General features: G+C 49.6%; 1 protein-coding gene across 2 annotated transcripts in view; it reads left to right on the top strand.

The window, feature by feature from the left end:
• Positions 1-15,556, top strand: part of RFTN1 (raftlin, lipid raft linker 1) — a 442,525-nt gene that overhangs the window by 315,500 nt on the left and 111,469 nt on the right. For both annotated transcript variants that reach the window (XM_085630441.1, XM_085630442.1), the window contains exon 4: positions 11,949-12,039. In XM_085630441.1, the coding sequence (XP_085486567.1) occupies positions 11,949-12,039 (91 nt within the window). The remainder of the gene's footprint in view (positions 1-11,948; positions 12,040-15,556) is intronic.

Here is a 15,556-nt window from a genome sequence, read left to right as displayed (position 1 = left end):
TGCACCAAGGATATTGTGCTGCATAACTAAATACTTATAAGGTACCAAAGGCGAGACCTATTGGCTATGCCAATGCTTGTTTTATATAGTCATTCAGTTCTGAGCCTGTAAAACACAGGAATGAGGATAAAACTGTTTACGTTGCATAATTTGATTTCTCCACATCTGCGTTATACAGGAATGATTGGCAATGCTGATTTTAGAAGTATTATGTATTTTTTGCCCTTCGGCCATTCTACCGCAAAAAGTGTAACATTACCTTCACCTTAAACCAGATGAAGCTAGCATGACACCATTCCCTCCGAGGGAAGTTACAGTTACTACGTGCATTCTTCAAAAACCTATCAGCTCATTTATATTCATAGAAGAGAGTGTTCGAATTCTTGTTTTACTCATCTCCTGGGAAAAAAAGACGACCTATCCAAGGCGATAAACCCTTTTGGTTTGGCAGATGTCCAGTATTTCGCAAGATGCTAGCCTTCCTGCTTTTTTATTTGTGATTCTAAAGCTATTTTTTCTCCACATACTTGAAAATGTGCCATGATTAAATGGGGAAGATGTCGCTATGGGCGAGCAGTGAACATCCGGGTCACACGCCAGTGTGTTTTATAATAAGTCTCATTCAAGTTGTCAGTTTCACAATTGGTTCCAGGTGACAAGCGTTGCGAGAGCATTTCACTTCCTGAGTTTGTTAGTGCGAAAGTATTCGCTTGGACTTTGTCTATTGTGCAAGGAACGAGTGCAAAGGGCAGGGACTGTTTTATTATTAAAGGTTGTGAAAGAGCTTTCGGTTTTGCGGGCACTGGTCTCTTCCAAAACGAGCTTAGTTTATTTACGAAATATGAAGAGTCGGCAGATTAGGAACACAGTTCTTTGCTTAGGTGTTTAAATGATGCATGTAGCCATAGTGAAGGAAAGGCGAGCTCTCTGAGTGGGTATAAAAGTACTGGTGCATTCTTGGAAAGGCCTGGCCATGCCTATGTTCCTCCTTTACCTTGTCGCGTAGAACAGAGAGAACCTTTAGATTTAGAAATTGTGAATAATTTATGCGCTCCTATTACACTAGTTTCTTTGAAAAAATATATATAATATTTTTGGGATGCTAAAGATTAACAAGATGGAATTGGGGAAGCAGCATTGTGGTACTTAGAAAGGGAAATGTGATGGAGCGAAATTAAAAAGAAGCGGGGGCAGGAGAGAGTTGAGGCTGAAGGAGTATGGCTGTAAAGAGAGAGAAAGAAAATGTTGGAATGATAGAAAGAGAAAGAAGTAATAGCTTTGAGAAAAAGTGAAAGGGTAGAAAGAAACAAGTGGAAGAAAGAGGTGGGTGAAAGGGTAGAAAGAAACAAGTGGAAGAAAGAGGTTGGAGGGAAGAAGTAACAAGCGCGCGCGAAAAGCATTGGCCGCACGGGCGCCGAATGTTAAAGTGATCGCGATGCACTTAATTACCCGTGACGGAGAAAAGACAGATGGCGGCTGCGCGCGTTCACACGCACATGCACGCAAGCTTGAGGCCAGCAAAAAGCCTCTGGTGGCACTTTGAAACCCCCCTTACTAAAAGTCGAGCAAGCAGCGCATGCACTGCTCTAGGCTCGACCTAAAAAATACTTAGTAAGTGGTCGGGTAAATAGGCACATTATAGGTCCACTCCGCGTGCCAAGCATTACAGCCATTGGTCACATTCTGAGACAGTAGCTCTTGTGTCTGACTTCCACCATCCACTTGTAGGAGGGCCCTGTACATGTTGCAGAGGTCACACGACTTTCTGGGTATTTTCCCAGCACATAGAATTGTTGCAACCTGACATGTGGGGGCCACAGACCCCAAGGGTGGTCAGACCGAACGTTTACGAGTCAGTGCCTTAACCTCAACGTTCAATTGTAGCCGCAACATTAGCCCATAACCCACAATTCTGGCGCAAAGTAAGGAAATTATTAACACATAATATTATTTATGATATTGAATCTGATCAATAATGAAAAGAACACTCAGAACCTCAAGCTTTTTAACAGAGCGATAAACATGTCCATTCGTAAATAGGAGAATCCACTGACAAATACCTACAAAACCTGGATCACACATACTCAGCACATGCAAAACTAACATTATCAAAGTCACCATTGGCAGCCAGCATTTTGGGTTTGCTAATGCTTGCTTTGTTTCATCATTGCTTTTACAAAACGTCAATGTTGGGAGAGCTGTTAGTCTCTCACCTATTTAAAAAAACAATGGCTAAAGCAAAAATATACTTTGATCTCAGAAAGCAGAAATTTCAATAATAGCCTCGAGAATTATGGAAACTACTTTGTATGCGGATATGCTCCCTGGGAACCGGCGGAATGTAATCACTCACAGTGAAGTTAGCCAGTGGCTGAAGTGGGCTGATCAATTGCCCCATGCTGTACTAGGCGGAATTAAAATGTGAATGACACAACTGAACAAGCGATGAAGAGGACTGGGTCAAAGCCACTATAAGTAAGCATATTAATTATATAATTTTAGTCAAATCAAAAGCCCATGGTAACGTCAGACCTACAAGTGGGCACGGTGGGAAAGCAGATGTGTGGCAAGTGTTGTACAAGAACTCAAAAAAACAGATGGGTCACCAACGCATTTATTGCTTTGAGCTTACCCTATCCCTCGTCCCCGAACTTATATGCAACAGTAGATGGTACCTGCCCAGATCCAGTTCTCAGCTGTTGCTGTGCAAAGTATATAGCAATCAAAAGCAACTCCTCTTCCTGTGCTTGCCTGCTGCCATGCTGAACAGTGTTCAAAGATGCAGCCAGCTAATTTGGTTGGTATCAAAACTATGAGCAGTGCATTCCTTCTGATTAGCAATGGGGTGCTGGTACAATCTGGACAGCTCTTCTGTCCCTCCCCGTGGCTAGCAGGGTTACGCTTGTGCTTTCTCAGTGACAGCAGACAATGGATGAACAAACTACATTTTAAATTATGTTTGTCCATGCTTTTGTTTTTAGAAAAAATGTAAAATAAATTAATGAGTGCTTTATTTCAAATAGTGGATAACTAGGATGGGTTATTGTCTTCTACAGCGACACGAAGAAGGTTACACTTTACAAATACAGATAACAATATTCATGACAAAGTGGTAGTGAGGGGTGATCTTTCTCTGGATTGTCTTTTGGGGGATTTACTTCATTAAACTGGAATTGTGGATGTCATCCTAACCAATTCTCATACTGACCTCTTGAGGTGTTTGTTGCGAGGAAGCGAGGTCCTCTAAGTGGATCACAATCAGCCACGGCCCGTATAGGGCGTGTTAGCGGGGCGGTGACGTGGGGCGGGGGTGGGGCAGGATGGGGGGTTGTAGGTGGGTGAGTTCATTGATACACGGGTACAGCAGGGGTGAGCTTCCTGTGGGTGAGGTCATTGATGCACGGGTACAGCAGGGGTGAGTTTCCTGTGGGTGAGGTCATTGATGCATGGGTACAGCAGGGGTGAGTTTCCTGTGGGTGAGGTCATTGATGCACGGGTACAGCAGGGGTGAGTTTCCTGTGGGTAAGGTCATTGATGCATGGGTACAGCATGGGTGAGTTTCCTGTGGGTGAGGTCATTAATGCATGGGTACAGCAGGGGTGAGTTTCCTGTGGGTGAGGTCAGTGATGCACAGGTACAGCAGGGGTGAGTTTCCTGTGGGTGAGGTCATTGATGCACAGGTACAGCAGGGGTGAGTTTTCTGTGGGTGAGGTCATTGATGCAAGGGTAGAGCAGGGGTGAGTTTCCTGAGAGTGAGGTTGTTGCTGCACAGGTACAGCAGGGGTGAGTTTCCTGTGGTGAGGTCATTGATGCACAAGTACAGCAGGGGTGAGTTTCCTGTGAGTGAGCTCATTGATGCATGGGTACAGCAGGGGTGAGTTTCCTGTGGGTGAGGTCATTGATGCATGGGTACAGCAGGGGTGAGTTTCCTGAGGGTGAGGTCATTGATGCACGGGTACAGCAGGGGTGAGTTTCCCATGGGTGAGGTCATTGATGCACGGGTACAGCATGGGTGAGTTTCCTGTGGGTGAGGTCAGTGATGCACGGGTACAGTAGGGGTGAGTTTCCTGTAGGTGGGGTCATTGATGCACGGGTACAGCAGGGGTGAGTTTCCTAAGGGTGAGGTCATTGATGCACGGGTACAGCAGGGGTGAGTTTCCTGATTATGAGGTCATTGATGTACGGGTACAGCAGGAGTGAGTTTCCTGAGTGTGAGGTCATTGATGCATGGATACAGCAGGGGTGAGTTTCCTGAGGGTGAGGTCATTGATGCACAGGTACAGAAGGGGTGAGATTCCTGAGGGTGAGGTCATTGATGCACAGGTACAGTAAGTGTGATTTTCCTGTGGGTGAGGTCATTGATGCACGGGAACAGCAGGGGTGAGTTTCCTGTGGGTGAGGTCATTGATGCACGGGTACAGCAGGGGTGAGTTTCCTGAGGGTGAGTACATTGATGCACAGGTACAGCAGGGTCGAGTTTCCTGAGGGTGAAGTCACTGATACACGGGTACAGCAGGGGTGAGTTTCCTGTCGGTGAGGTCAGTGATGCTCGGGCACAGCAGGGGTGAGATTCCTGAGGGTGAGGTCAGTGATGCTCGGGCACAGCAGGGGTGAGATTCCTGAGGGTGAGGTCGTTGATGCACGGGTACAGCAGGGGTGAGTTTCCTGTCAGTGAGGTCAGTGATGCCCGGGCACAGCAGGGGTGAGTTTCCTGAGGGTGAGGTCATTGATGCACGGGTACAGCAGGGGTGAGTTTCCTGTGGGTGAGGTCATTGATGCATGGGTACAGAAGGGGTGAGTTTCCTGTGGGTGAGGTCATTGATGCACAGGTACAGCAGGGATGAGTTTCCTGTGGGTGAGGTCATTGATGCACGGGTACAGCAGGGGTGAGTTTCCTGAGGGTGAGGCCGTTGATACACGGGTACAGCAGGGGTGAGTTTCCTGTGGGTGAGGTCATTGATGCACGGGTACAGCAGGGGTGAGTTTCCTGTGGGTGAGGTCATTGATGAATGGGTACAGCGGAGGTGAGTTTCCTGTGGGTGAGGTCATTGATGCATGGGTACAGCAGGGGTGAGTTTCCTGAGGGTGAGGTCGTTGATGCACAGGTACAGCAGGGGTGAGTTTCCTGAGGGTGAGGTCGTTAATGCACAGGTACAGCAGGGGTGAGTTTCCTGAGGGCGAGGTCGTTGATGCACGGGTACAGCAGGGGTGAGTTTCCTGAGGGTGAGGTCATTGATGCACGGGTACAGTAGGGGTGTGTTTCCTGAGGGTGAGGTCATTGATGCACGGTTACCAGAGGGGTGAGTGTCCTTTGGGTGAGGTCATTGATGCACGGTACAGCAAGGGTGAGTTTCCTGAGGGTGAGGTCATTGATGCACGGGTACAGCAGGGGTGAGTTTCCTGAGGGTAAAGTCATTGATGCACGGATACTGGAGGGGTGAGTGTCCTGTGGGTGAGGTCATTGATGCACGGGTACAGCAAGGGTGAGTTTCCTGAGGGTGAGGTCATTGATGCACGCGCACAGCAGGGGTGAATTTCCTGTGGGTGAGGTCATTGATGCACCGGTTCAGCAGGGGTGAGTTTCCTGAGGGTGAGGTAGTTGATGCACGGGTACAGCAGGGGTGAGTTTCCTGTGGGTGAGGTCATTTATGCATGGGTACAGCAGGGGTGAGTTTCCTGAGGGTGAGGTCATTGATGCACGGGTACAGCAGGGGTGAGTTTCCTGAGGGTGAGGTCATTGATGCACGGGTACAGCAGGGATGAGTTTCCTGTGGGTGAGGTCATTGATGCATGGGTACAGCAGGGGTGAGTTTCCTGAGGGTGAGGTCATTGATGCACGGGTATAGCAGGGGTGAGTTTCCTGAGGGTGAGGTCATTGATGCATGGGTACAGCAGGGGTGAGGTCATTGATGCACGGGTACAGGAGGGGTGAGTTTCCTGAGGGTGAGGTCATTGATGCACGGGAACAGGAAGGGTGAGTTTCCTGCGGTGAGGTCATTGATGCACGGGTACAGCAGGAGTGAGTTTCCTGCGGATGAGGTAATTGATGCACGGGTACAGGAGGGGTGAGTTTCCTGAGGGTGAGGTCATTGATGCACGGGTACAGCACAGCAAGGGTGAGTTTCCTGAGGGTGAGGTCGTTGATGCAGGCGCACAGCAGGGGTGGGTTTCCTGTGGTTGAGGTCGTTACTGCAACGGTACAGCAGGGGTGAGTTTCCTGAGGGTGAGGTCATTGATGGATGGGTACAGCAGGGGTGAGTTTCCTGTGGGTGAGGTCATTGATGCACGAGTACAGCAGGGTTAAGTTTCCTGAGGGTGAGGTCATTGATGCACGGGTACAGCAGGGGTGAGTTTCCTGAGGGTGAGGTTATTGATGCACGGGTACAGCAGGGGTGAGTTTCCTGTGGGTGAGGTCATTGATGCACGGGTACAGCAGGGGTGAGTTTCCTGCGGGTGAGGTCAGTGATGCACAGGTACAGGAGGGGTGAGTTTCCTGAGGGTGAGGTCATTGATGAACAGGTACAGCAGGGGTGAGTTTCCTGTAGGTGAGGTCATTGATGCACGGGTAAGGGAGGGGTGAGTTTCCTGAGGGTGAGGTCATTGATGCACGGGTACAGGAGAAGTGAGTCTGTCTGTTAGTTCTGGATCTTGTGAAGGTGACTGAAAGGCAAATCAGTGACACCAGACACAGTAAGTTTGAGGGTCCCTGTGATGAATATCAATGAGGCACAGATACAAACTGACCCCCACGTAGAGCTTAGGTGTGCTCTGGTCTAAACTGGCGCCCCAAAAGAGAAGGATTCCCAAACCCCGGGCGGTCAGGTCGGTTGTCCAGAATGCGCCTTCATTCGTGAATCATCGCCCCAGGAGCCATCACTAGAAGCTGCCCATTGGCTGCCTGTTGGATTCAGGTCCTAGTTCCAAACTTCCTGCATGATGTGCAAAGCTTCCGGGGCAAAGACCCCAGTGACCCCCACGATCTTGCCCCAGCCAGACATCGGTGCTCATCGTTGGTCCCATCTGGGCAAACAATAGTAAAGCAGGGGGTAGGTCTTAAGGGGTCCCGCTGCAGGGGCTCTCTTCACTCTCCCCGGGCGGCATGGGGGGCTAGAAGGAAGCGGTGCCTCAACTCCATCCCCAGCTCCCCATGGCCGGCAGTTTCAATGTCCTGCCAGTGCAGGGCATGGAGAGGCCTTCTCAGTTTACTTCTTGGCGCTATGAGATGCAAACGGGAAATGGGTGTCACTCTCTCAGCTCGTCTGAGGCTAAGACAACCTGAACCCTTTCATCCCTACATCCCCACGCTTCTGTCCAATCGTCATGGCCCTCTGCTCTAAAGGGTACCACAGAACATATATTGTACCTCCACCTATGTAACAATTCTTCTGGAAGTTTTCTGTGCAAAACTGCTAAGTGCATTGCTCTAGAAAATGTACACAGGGCACAGAAAGTTAGTAATAAAGCACTGTCCACTCTTTGAATACAATCACGCGCAGCTTTGCACCGGGAGGGGGCGCACTCTGCAGTTTCTTTCTTTGTTTTAAATGTGTCTTTCAATGATCCCCTAAACACCCATACAGCCACGGCGAGGGCACTGTATCCCTGCCTCCGCAGGGTCATTGCCTTCAGAAACTCTCATCAATCATTTGCCACTTACCATGGAGTTACCCTCTATGAAAAGGCCGCCATTGGCAGATGAACGGTCCTGTCTCTCGCTCTTGGCAAACTGGGGGGTCCCCGAAGGCCGAACAACAAGTGCCCATCAGCTGTGTTCATCAATCCCAGAATATTTGTCCCACACTTGCTTTTTAGGTCTCGCCTACGCAGCGCGCACGCACTGCATAAGACACCTTTAGCCGCCGTGCAGCTCTTTTTCACAGCACATATTCGTGTTTGTGGCGGCAATGGCATACGCCTTGCGAGAGCGCGCAGGGGCGTGCCTCAAGCACGAGCATGTGCTTTGAAAAAGAGCACAATGCGTGCGCGCGTGCTCGCAAACATGCACGCACGCACCACTCCCGGGCGATCGCTTTCACTTTTGCGGCCTCGAAAGCGGCCAAAGCTTGTTAATTAAATGTATTTGCGTGCTGATGGAAGGCGTTCCGCAATGCCTCAAAACAGGGGCAGATCAGAGGTGTTTGTAGTGCATGTGCGCAGGGCTAAGATTGACATGTGCATTAGACTACCTGCTTTTACAAGCGTTAGAGAAAATGGGTCACGTGAGTGGTGCCTACACCATGAATACACGTGCAAGGGACACAATGCGCTGCTTTAGGAAAACGTTTGAGGTTAAGGTTGAGCTATGTCCCCTTTTCCCTGCAGTCCTTGCCTGGTTGCGTTTCGTTATTTACTTTGCAAAAAAACGCAGTTTTAATGTCATGTGTAAAATGACAGGGCGTATTTGCCTGCATTTTTACAAATAATTTGCAGCTTGCACAGGCCAACTCTCGGCCAACCTAAGAGGGCTACTTCCTGGTTCCGTGACACTAAAAATATTGACCTCGGTATCCTCTGTGATTCAGCTTTACTTTCACTTCCAAGGCTAGACCTGAACCTGGATGTTAACGAATTCACCTCCCAATGCCTCACAGTCCTTGCAGTTGAAATCAATAACGCCGCTCCTCTTCAAAGCAAAAAGAAAATGCCCACTCCCTCAGCACCTTGGTTCAACAAATCCCTCTATGAAGAAAGGAAGTACCTAAGAGTCCTTGAGAAACAATGGAGACAAGTGCCCTCCACCGACAATTTGGCCGCGCTTCGTTTAGCAATATCCAACTACCACAAACACACCTTCCTTGGAAAAGCATCGCACTTCAGAACCCTCCTCGACTCAGCCAAAAATAGACCCAAAAAACTATTCGATCTCATCCAGAATCTAAACTGCTCTCCCCCAACCTCCAAGTTGGAGGAGTCTACAAAGAAAGCAGCGGAATTCGCTATATTCTTTGACGAAAAAGTGAAATCACTTGTGGATCAGGTCATTCATCCTACCCCTCCAGAGGAGCACAAATCCTTAACCATTTGGCAGAACATTGACCCCATCTCTGAAGATTCCCTCCTCAAATGCATCCTCGAAAACAAAGCCCTCCAACCATTCTCTTGACCCCATCCCTAGCGCCATTGCCATCGACTACTATACCTATTCTCTTTCCTATTGGACCACTCTGGTTAATCTCCCCTCTGTCAAGGCTCCCTTCCTGTTTCATTCAAAACTGGGCAGGTTACCCCTCTGCTTAAAAAAACCCACCGCTGATGCGAACGACCTCAACAACTTCTGCCCCATCACTAACCTACCTTTTCTTGCGAAAATCACAGAAAGATGTGTAGCGAAACAACTCTCCCGTCATATCAAGGACAATAATCTTCTTGACATTTTCCAGTCTGGCTTCATTCAAAACTGCAGCACTGAAACAGCCCTGCTGCAAATGATTGATGACGCGCTGCGGATACTCGATTCGGGGAAGTCTTGTCTCCTTGATCTTTCTGCAGCCTTTGGCACTGTCAATCACAACACTCTCCTTAACACTCTTCACCAGAGAATGGGCCTGGAGGGCGCTGTGCTTAAATGGTTTGCTTCCTTCCTCTCTGATAGATCCCAAATGATCAAAATAGCGAACAGTCTTTCATCTTCTTTGGCGGTCGGTCAAGGTGTTCCTCAAGGCTCTATACTTGCACCCACTCTGTTCAAACTCTATTTGGAACCTTTGGGAAATCTCCTAAGTAAATCCGGGATCCTCTATCATCTCTATGCGGACGACACTCAGATCTACCTCAAGGTGGCCTCCACTCACGATCTCTCCATCCTAAACTCTACTCTCGACTCCATTCAATACTGGATGTTAACTCATCAACTGATTCTGAATCCCTCCAAAACTGAATTCCTCCTCCTCTCCTCCTCACTTTCTCCTCCTCCGGTTTAATCATGGATGGATCAGATGAATTTACTTAACAATAAACCCATCATAATCAACAGCGCAAAATTCCTTGGTGTCATTCTCGACAAAAAACTCAATCTACTCTCCCACATCAATTCCATTGCAAAGTCTGCTCGATACCAACTGTGCCTTGTTTGGGGGATTCGTCGCTTCTTCCCGGAGCACGACCTTAAAACCCTGGTCCAATCGCTGGTTCGCTCCCGATTGGACTACTGCAATTCTCTTCTTACTGGCCTCCCCAAATCCCACCTGTCCCCCCTGAAGTCTGTTCTCCATTCAGCAGCTTGTTTCATATATGGGGCCAAAAGAAGCAACCACATCACACCCATTTTATCCACCCTTCGTTTGCTTCCCATCGAGGCAAGATCTATCTACAAGACTGCCTGTATCACCCACAAAGCCTTGCACTCCTCCTCCCCTCGCTATCTGGCGAATAAACTGAAACTCTCTGGAGGCTCCAGACCATCACGTAATGCGGAAAATGTATTGCTTGAACCTCCCACTTTCAAAAATGAAAGATCGATGGCCCAATCCTTTTCAGGCAACGCGGTGAGAATCTGGAACTCACTTCCGCCTCAGCTCCGGACCACCACCTCTTCTCGGTCCTTCAAAACTGACCTCAAAGTTCTCCTCCTTCAAAGACACTTCCAAATCTAATTCACGCCCTCTCTAGTCCCAGAAGGAAGTTCTTCCACTATAGGAAAGTCTGTACTCCATGCCTACAGAAGTGCCTTCCCAGTGTGTTCTTGTGTTTTGAGTGTCTGCCATTTATTGCAGTTTTATACCTCTACTTGTATCTTGTACGCTTATGTAACCTGCACACATGTCACTTTTTCCTCTTGTAACATATAGTTTGCTACCTCTTCTTGTATTTTGTTTGCTTTTGATACATGCTCATTTGTCACTTCTGCCTCATGTAATGTAACGTTTGCTTTTGTGACATGCCCACTTGTAATTTTCTCCTCATGTAACGCTGCTGTTCCTATTGTGAAGCGCTCTGACACTTTCGGGTAAAGTCCGCGCTATATAAAAACGCATAAAATAAAATAAATAAATAAATAGATTGCATGCATTTTTTGCTCTGTAAATTACAGGTGTTGCTGTTATTTGCGGCGTTGTTCTGTTTAGATTTCTGTATACAACAGTAAAGTATAACTTTTCAAAGTGCTAAATTCACTTACCAGCAGTTGTGTGCATGCAAAATGTATTTGCTAAGAAAACGTACAAAATAATGTTATATTTGTGGCTCGACCCTCTTAGAATGCTCGAAGGCATTAATGTTAGGGTGACCAGGTTCTCAAAACAAACAAGAATTGGCATAGCCAATAGGTTTCGCCTTTGGGACCTTGTAAGTAAAAAAAAAAAACTGAAGTGTAAGACTTTACGTTTACATTTATTGCATCCTAAATACGAAGTAAATGTAAACGTGAAGTCTTATACTTCCGTTTTTTTTTTTTACTTACAAGGTCCCAAAGGCGAGACCACCTGTGTTCCTGATTCCTATCCTAGGCTATGCTGTCATCTTTTACATATGCAGGTGTACAGTGAGACCTGTCCGAAGCAGCTGAGGATGGGTAGTTGGGGGCGGGAGGGGGGCACAGACAGGGTACTGAAACCCCAAAGGTGATTCAGGGTTCATAGCCTTTGCTCTCCCCACTTCACGCCAGCCCTGGACCATCTCTTTGATCCTATGTCATGCTCATGTCTTCTGTATAGTGGAGTTAAACCTGGTGGGACATACAGTGCTATGCGCGTGTGCACGGAGAGATGAGGGTGCTACAAGACCCCTCTAGAAGTCATAAAGTCAAGGGTTCTTCTTCTGAGGGCAGTAGACCCCAAAACATGCAAATTGACCCTGCAGGGCCCAAGGTGTAGGACTCACTGCAGACAATCACGCTTCTGGACGAAGGTGACCGGCCATCGAAGCCACCATCATGGCTCATCCTGAAGCTCTACAGCTGTTGTTACAAAGTTTCTTCATTTTTAAACTTCTTTCTCGCTTTGTGTCTTCAGATCTGAGAAACCAGAGCCCCCTGGGGAGGCCTGCACCCTGGTGGTCGAACGTCTGATGGAACACACCGCCCAACCAGATGTTGTCAAGACGGTAAGTGTTAAGTAGAGTGAGGCCTGATGGACTACTACTCTTGGGTAGAACTTCTTTCCACCAAAGCACATCAGAAACCTCCACACATCATTTCTTCTCAGCAGCTCACACATCTTGTCCCTAACCCTGTAACACACTCCAATAGGATTTCACTGTAAGGCACTAACGTTAACCCAACACCAAAGAGCCAGGGACACGTCAGTCACCTCTCCACCACTGAAGACCCAGCTCCTGTCATGGGCCATACCTGGATTGTAAAAAGCCACTCGCTGACCTCTGGTGCCGGTCCATGGACTTTTATCCCAGCCCAGGAACACGGCGAGGTCAGAACACACCAGGATAGACCAGGAACTGACCCTGGCCTCTCCGCTTCCTCTGCAATCAAAGCGACACACAAGCCCAGCCCGTGGCCAAAGCTGCGCAGCTCATGAATGTCCTAAAGTGTTCAAACAGCGCAGCGCCTCAGTACCACCTTATCCACAGACACCTTCCCATCCACCTGGGAGACTAACAAGCCACATCGCCAGGGTGAGCTGGCCTCAGAAGATCAGTTCCCTTTACATCTCACCAATATCAGTGCCGTGCCGGTGCTGGAGACACCGCTGCACGCCCTCACCCCTAATAACGTCATTCATGGACCAGACTGTTTATAACCCTGCACTTCCCTCTGCTTTCTTGGGAGTAATACTTATAGGTCATTTCATCACATCACATTTTTTATTTATTTTATGTGTCGCGTTTATAAAGTGTGGACCTCGCCCTGGGGCAGCCCGAGCCCTTCTATAAAACACCTCCGCATCTGATAGAGAGATACCAGTGCTTCACGGAAACATCTTAGGATAGATCATTCAGGGGTCTCCAACGTTTTCTGTACCGAGAGCCACTTATGTTCAATGAAAAGCATTGATTAGTGTTGTACAGTCTCCATTTTTTATTTGTATATTAATTCAACCAAGCAAAAGCTTTCTAATGCAATAAGCTGGGCTGCAGGCAGGTGAGCTGCTCAGAGGCAGCTGGAGAGCTACAGAGGCTCATGAGCTACTGGTTGGAGACCCCGCGAGAACATATCAAAGGAGTGTAAACATACAAGAGTACACGTGGGTGGGCTATGGCTTGAGGGTGCTCTACGGGACGCCGGGGGCTCTGATTCGACTCTCGCGATGGGAATGAAGGTCCATCGCCCTGGGACCAGGGGCAAGGAGGCCTGTTTCGAAGTTTTGCTTTTCTGGGTTTTGGGTGTTTTGAGATCAGTCTGTTCTGGCCCCTTGGGCTTCATGTTCCTCCTGTGAGTTGCAATGTGACCTTCAAGGAGGAGGGTAAACCCCTCTTGATAGATTTGCGGGTCTTCCTTGAGGTTTAGATTTCTATCCTGGCTTAATGGAGAAACCAATAGGTGGTCTGAGGGGGAGGGTGATGTCTGTGCTTTTCTGGTGCCTGTCCCCGCCTGGTGGCAGCATGGAGTACCGTATAGCGCCTAGTGGACCAGTGGAGGGTGTGAGTAGGTCAGCGAGGGCTGTGGAGGAGACCCACTGAGTGTAGCGCCTTTCTGAAGTCTGATGGAGGGATTGAAGGCCTCAGCTTCTTGGGTAGATGCTGGTCACAGGAAGCACGTTTGCTCAGCCTGGCGATGAGGTCATTCGAGGGGCAGATTGTGGTCGACACTTCACGCCTGGGACTAAAGAAGGGAAAATCTCAAATGAATCTCCTGAGTTTCACTATTGTTGTCCGGGGGGTGGAGAGTACAGGCTGGAAACTAGCCGCAGGGGGCTGCCATTTCCCCCCACACACGCCCTTCACGTTTGTGCCACATGAAAGCCTTGTGAACCCCCCGCGGGGCCGTGTTCTCAGCCAACCTATGGGCCCTGAGCTGAGGCCCCCATAAGATAAGCTGAACTCAGAAGGAAAGCCCCTTTCCAAAATGGCCTCCCTCTCCTCCCTCTGTAGCTCGAACAGCTACCAGCACAGCCTCCAGACTAAGAGGCAAACAAGCCTTTATCCGAAAGGCTTCCTGCCCCCACCTCCTGCCCCCATCAGTGTTGCCCACAGGCCCTGGTGACAGGAGCTCATTGCAGCTTTGAGTGCCTCCCAGCGACCCAAGAAAACCTGTACTAGAAGTGTGACATGGGGTCTGGTTCACAGCCCTTTGTTGATGGACTCGCGTGCCCTGCCGGGCTGGCCTGTCTTCTTTCCAGAGGCGGTCACTGTCCCTGGGTGGCACATCCTGCAAAGGAGGCCTGAAATGTCTGCCAGCCTCATGCCCACCGTGAATGGCCTGGCAGAGGAAATCGAATGGAGGCACAAATTGTTGTCCAACTCACCCCAAGGCACCTATCACCCTCTGCCTTACGTGACCGGAACTCCTTGTTCTAACTAAGCCAAACCACGCCCCCAGTCTCTGCCCTCGTGGCGGAGGCCACACATTCACAGGGGAGTCTCTGCCATCGGGGCGGAGGCCCCACATTCATGGGGCAGGCTCTGCCCTTGTGGCGGAAGCCCCGCAGTCATGCGGAGTCTCTGCACTTGTGGTGGAGACCCCGCAGTCATAGGTAAGTCTCCGCACTCAGAGTGTAATCTCCACAATGGGAATGGGAATTCCAATTGCACAGATTCTGCCCCAAGTGCGGAGACTCCCCCATTGCTATGTGGCCTACACCACGAGTGTGGTGGCAATGCGGACATCCTGCCCTGAGTGCGGAGACTCCCCTAAGACTGTGCGGCTTCTGCCACGAGTGAGGCGCGATTACAGAGATTCTACCCTGAGTGCGGCGACTCCCCTACGACTGCGGGGCTTCCACCACGAGTGTGGCGCAATTACAGAGATTCTGCCCTGTGTGCAGAGACTCCCCTACGACTGCAGGGCTTCCGCCACAAGTGTGGCGTGATTACAGAGATTACAGAGATTCTACCCTGAAGGCAGAGACTCCCCTACGACTGCGTGGCCTCCACCACGAGTGTGGCAGCATTACGAAGATTCTGCACTGAGTGCGGAGATCCCCTACGACTGCGTGGACTCCACCACAAGTGTGGCGGCACTACAAAGATTCTGCCCTGGGTGCAGAGACTCCCCTACGACTGCGGGGCTTCCGCCACGAGTGTGGCGCAATTACAGAGATTCTGCCCTGAAGGCGGAGACTCCCCTACGACTGCGTGGCCTCTACCATGAGTGTGGGGACAATGCGGACATTCTGCCCCAAGTGCGGAGACTCTCATACGACTGCGTGGCCTCCACCACAAGTGTGGCGGCACTACAGAGATTCTGCATTGAGTGCGGAGATCCCCTATGACTGCGTGGCCTCCACCACGAGTGTGGCGGCACTACGGAGATTCTGCACTGAGTGCGGAGATCCCCTACAACTGCGTGGCCTCCACCACAAGTGTGGCGGCACTACGGAAATTCTGCACTGAGTGCGGAGACTCTCATACAACTGCGTGGCCTCCACCACAAGTGTGGCGGCACTACGGAGATTCTGCACTGAGTGCGGACATCCCCTACGACTGCGTGGCCTCCACCACGAGT

This window comes from Triturus cristatus, chromosome 10, assembly GCF_964204655.1.
Source record: "Triturus cristatus chromosome 10, aTriCri1.1, whole genome shotgun sequence".
Taxonomy (NCBI): Eukaryota; Metazoa; Chordata; class Amphibia; order Caudata; family Salamandridae; genus Triturus; species Triturus cristatus.
Note: the sequence above shows the minus strand (reverse complement) of the source record. Positions and strands in the feature narration are given on the sequence as shown.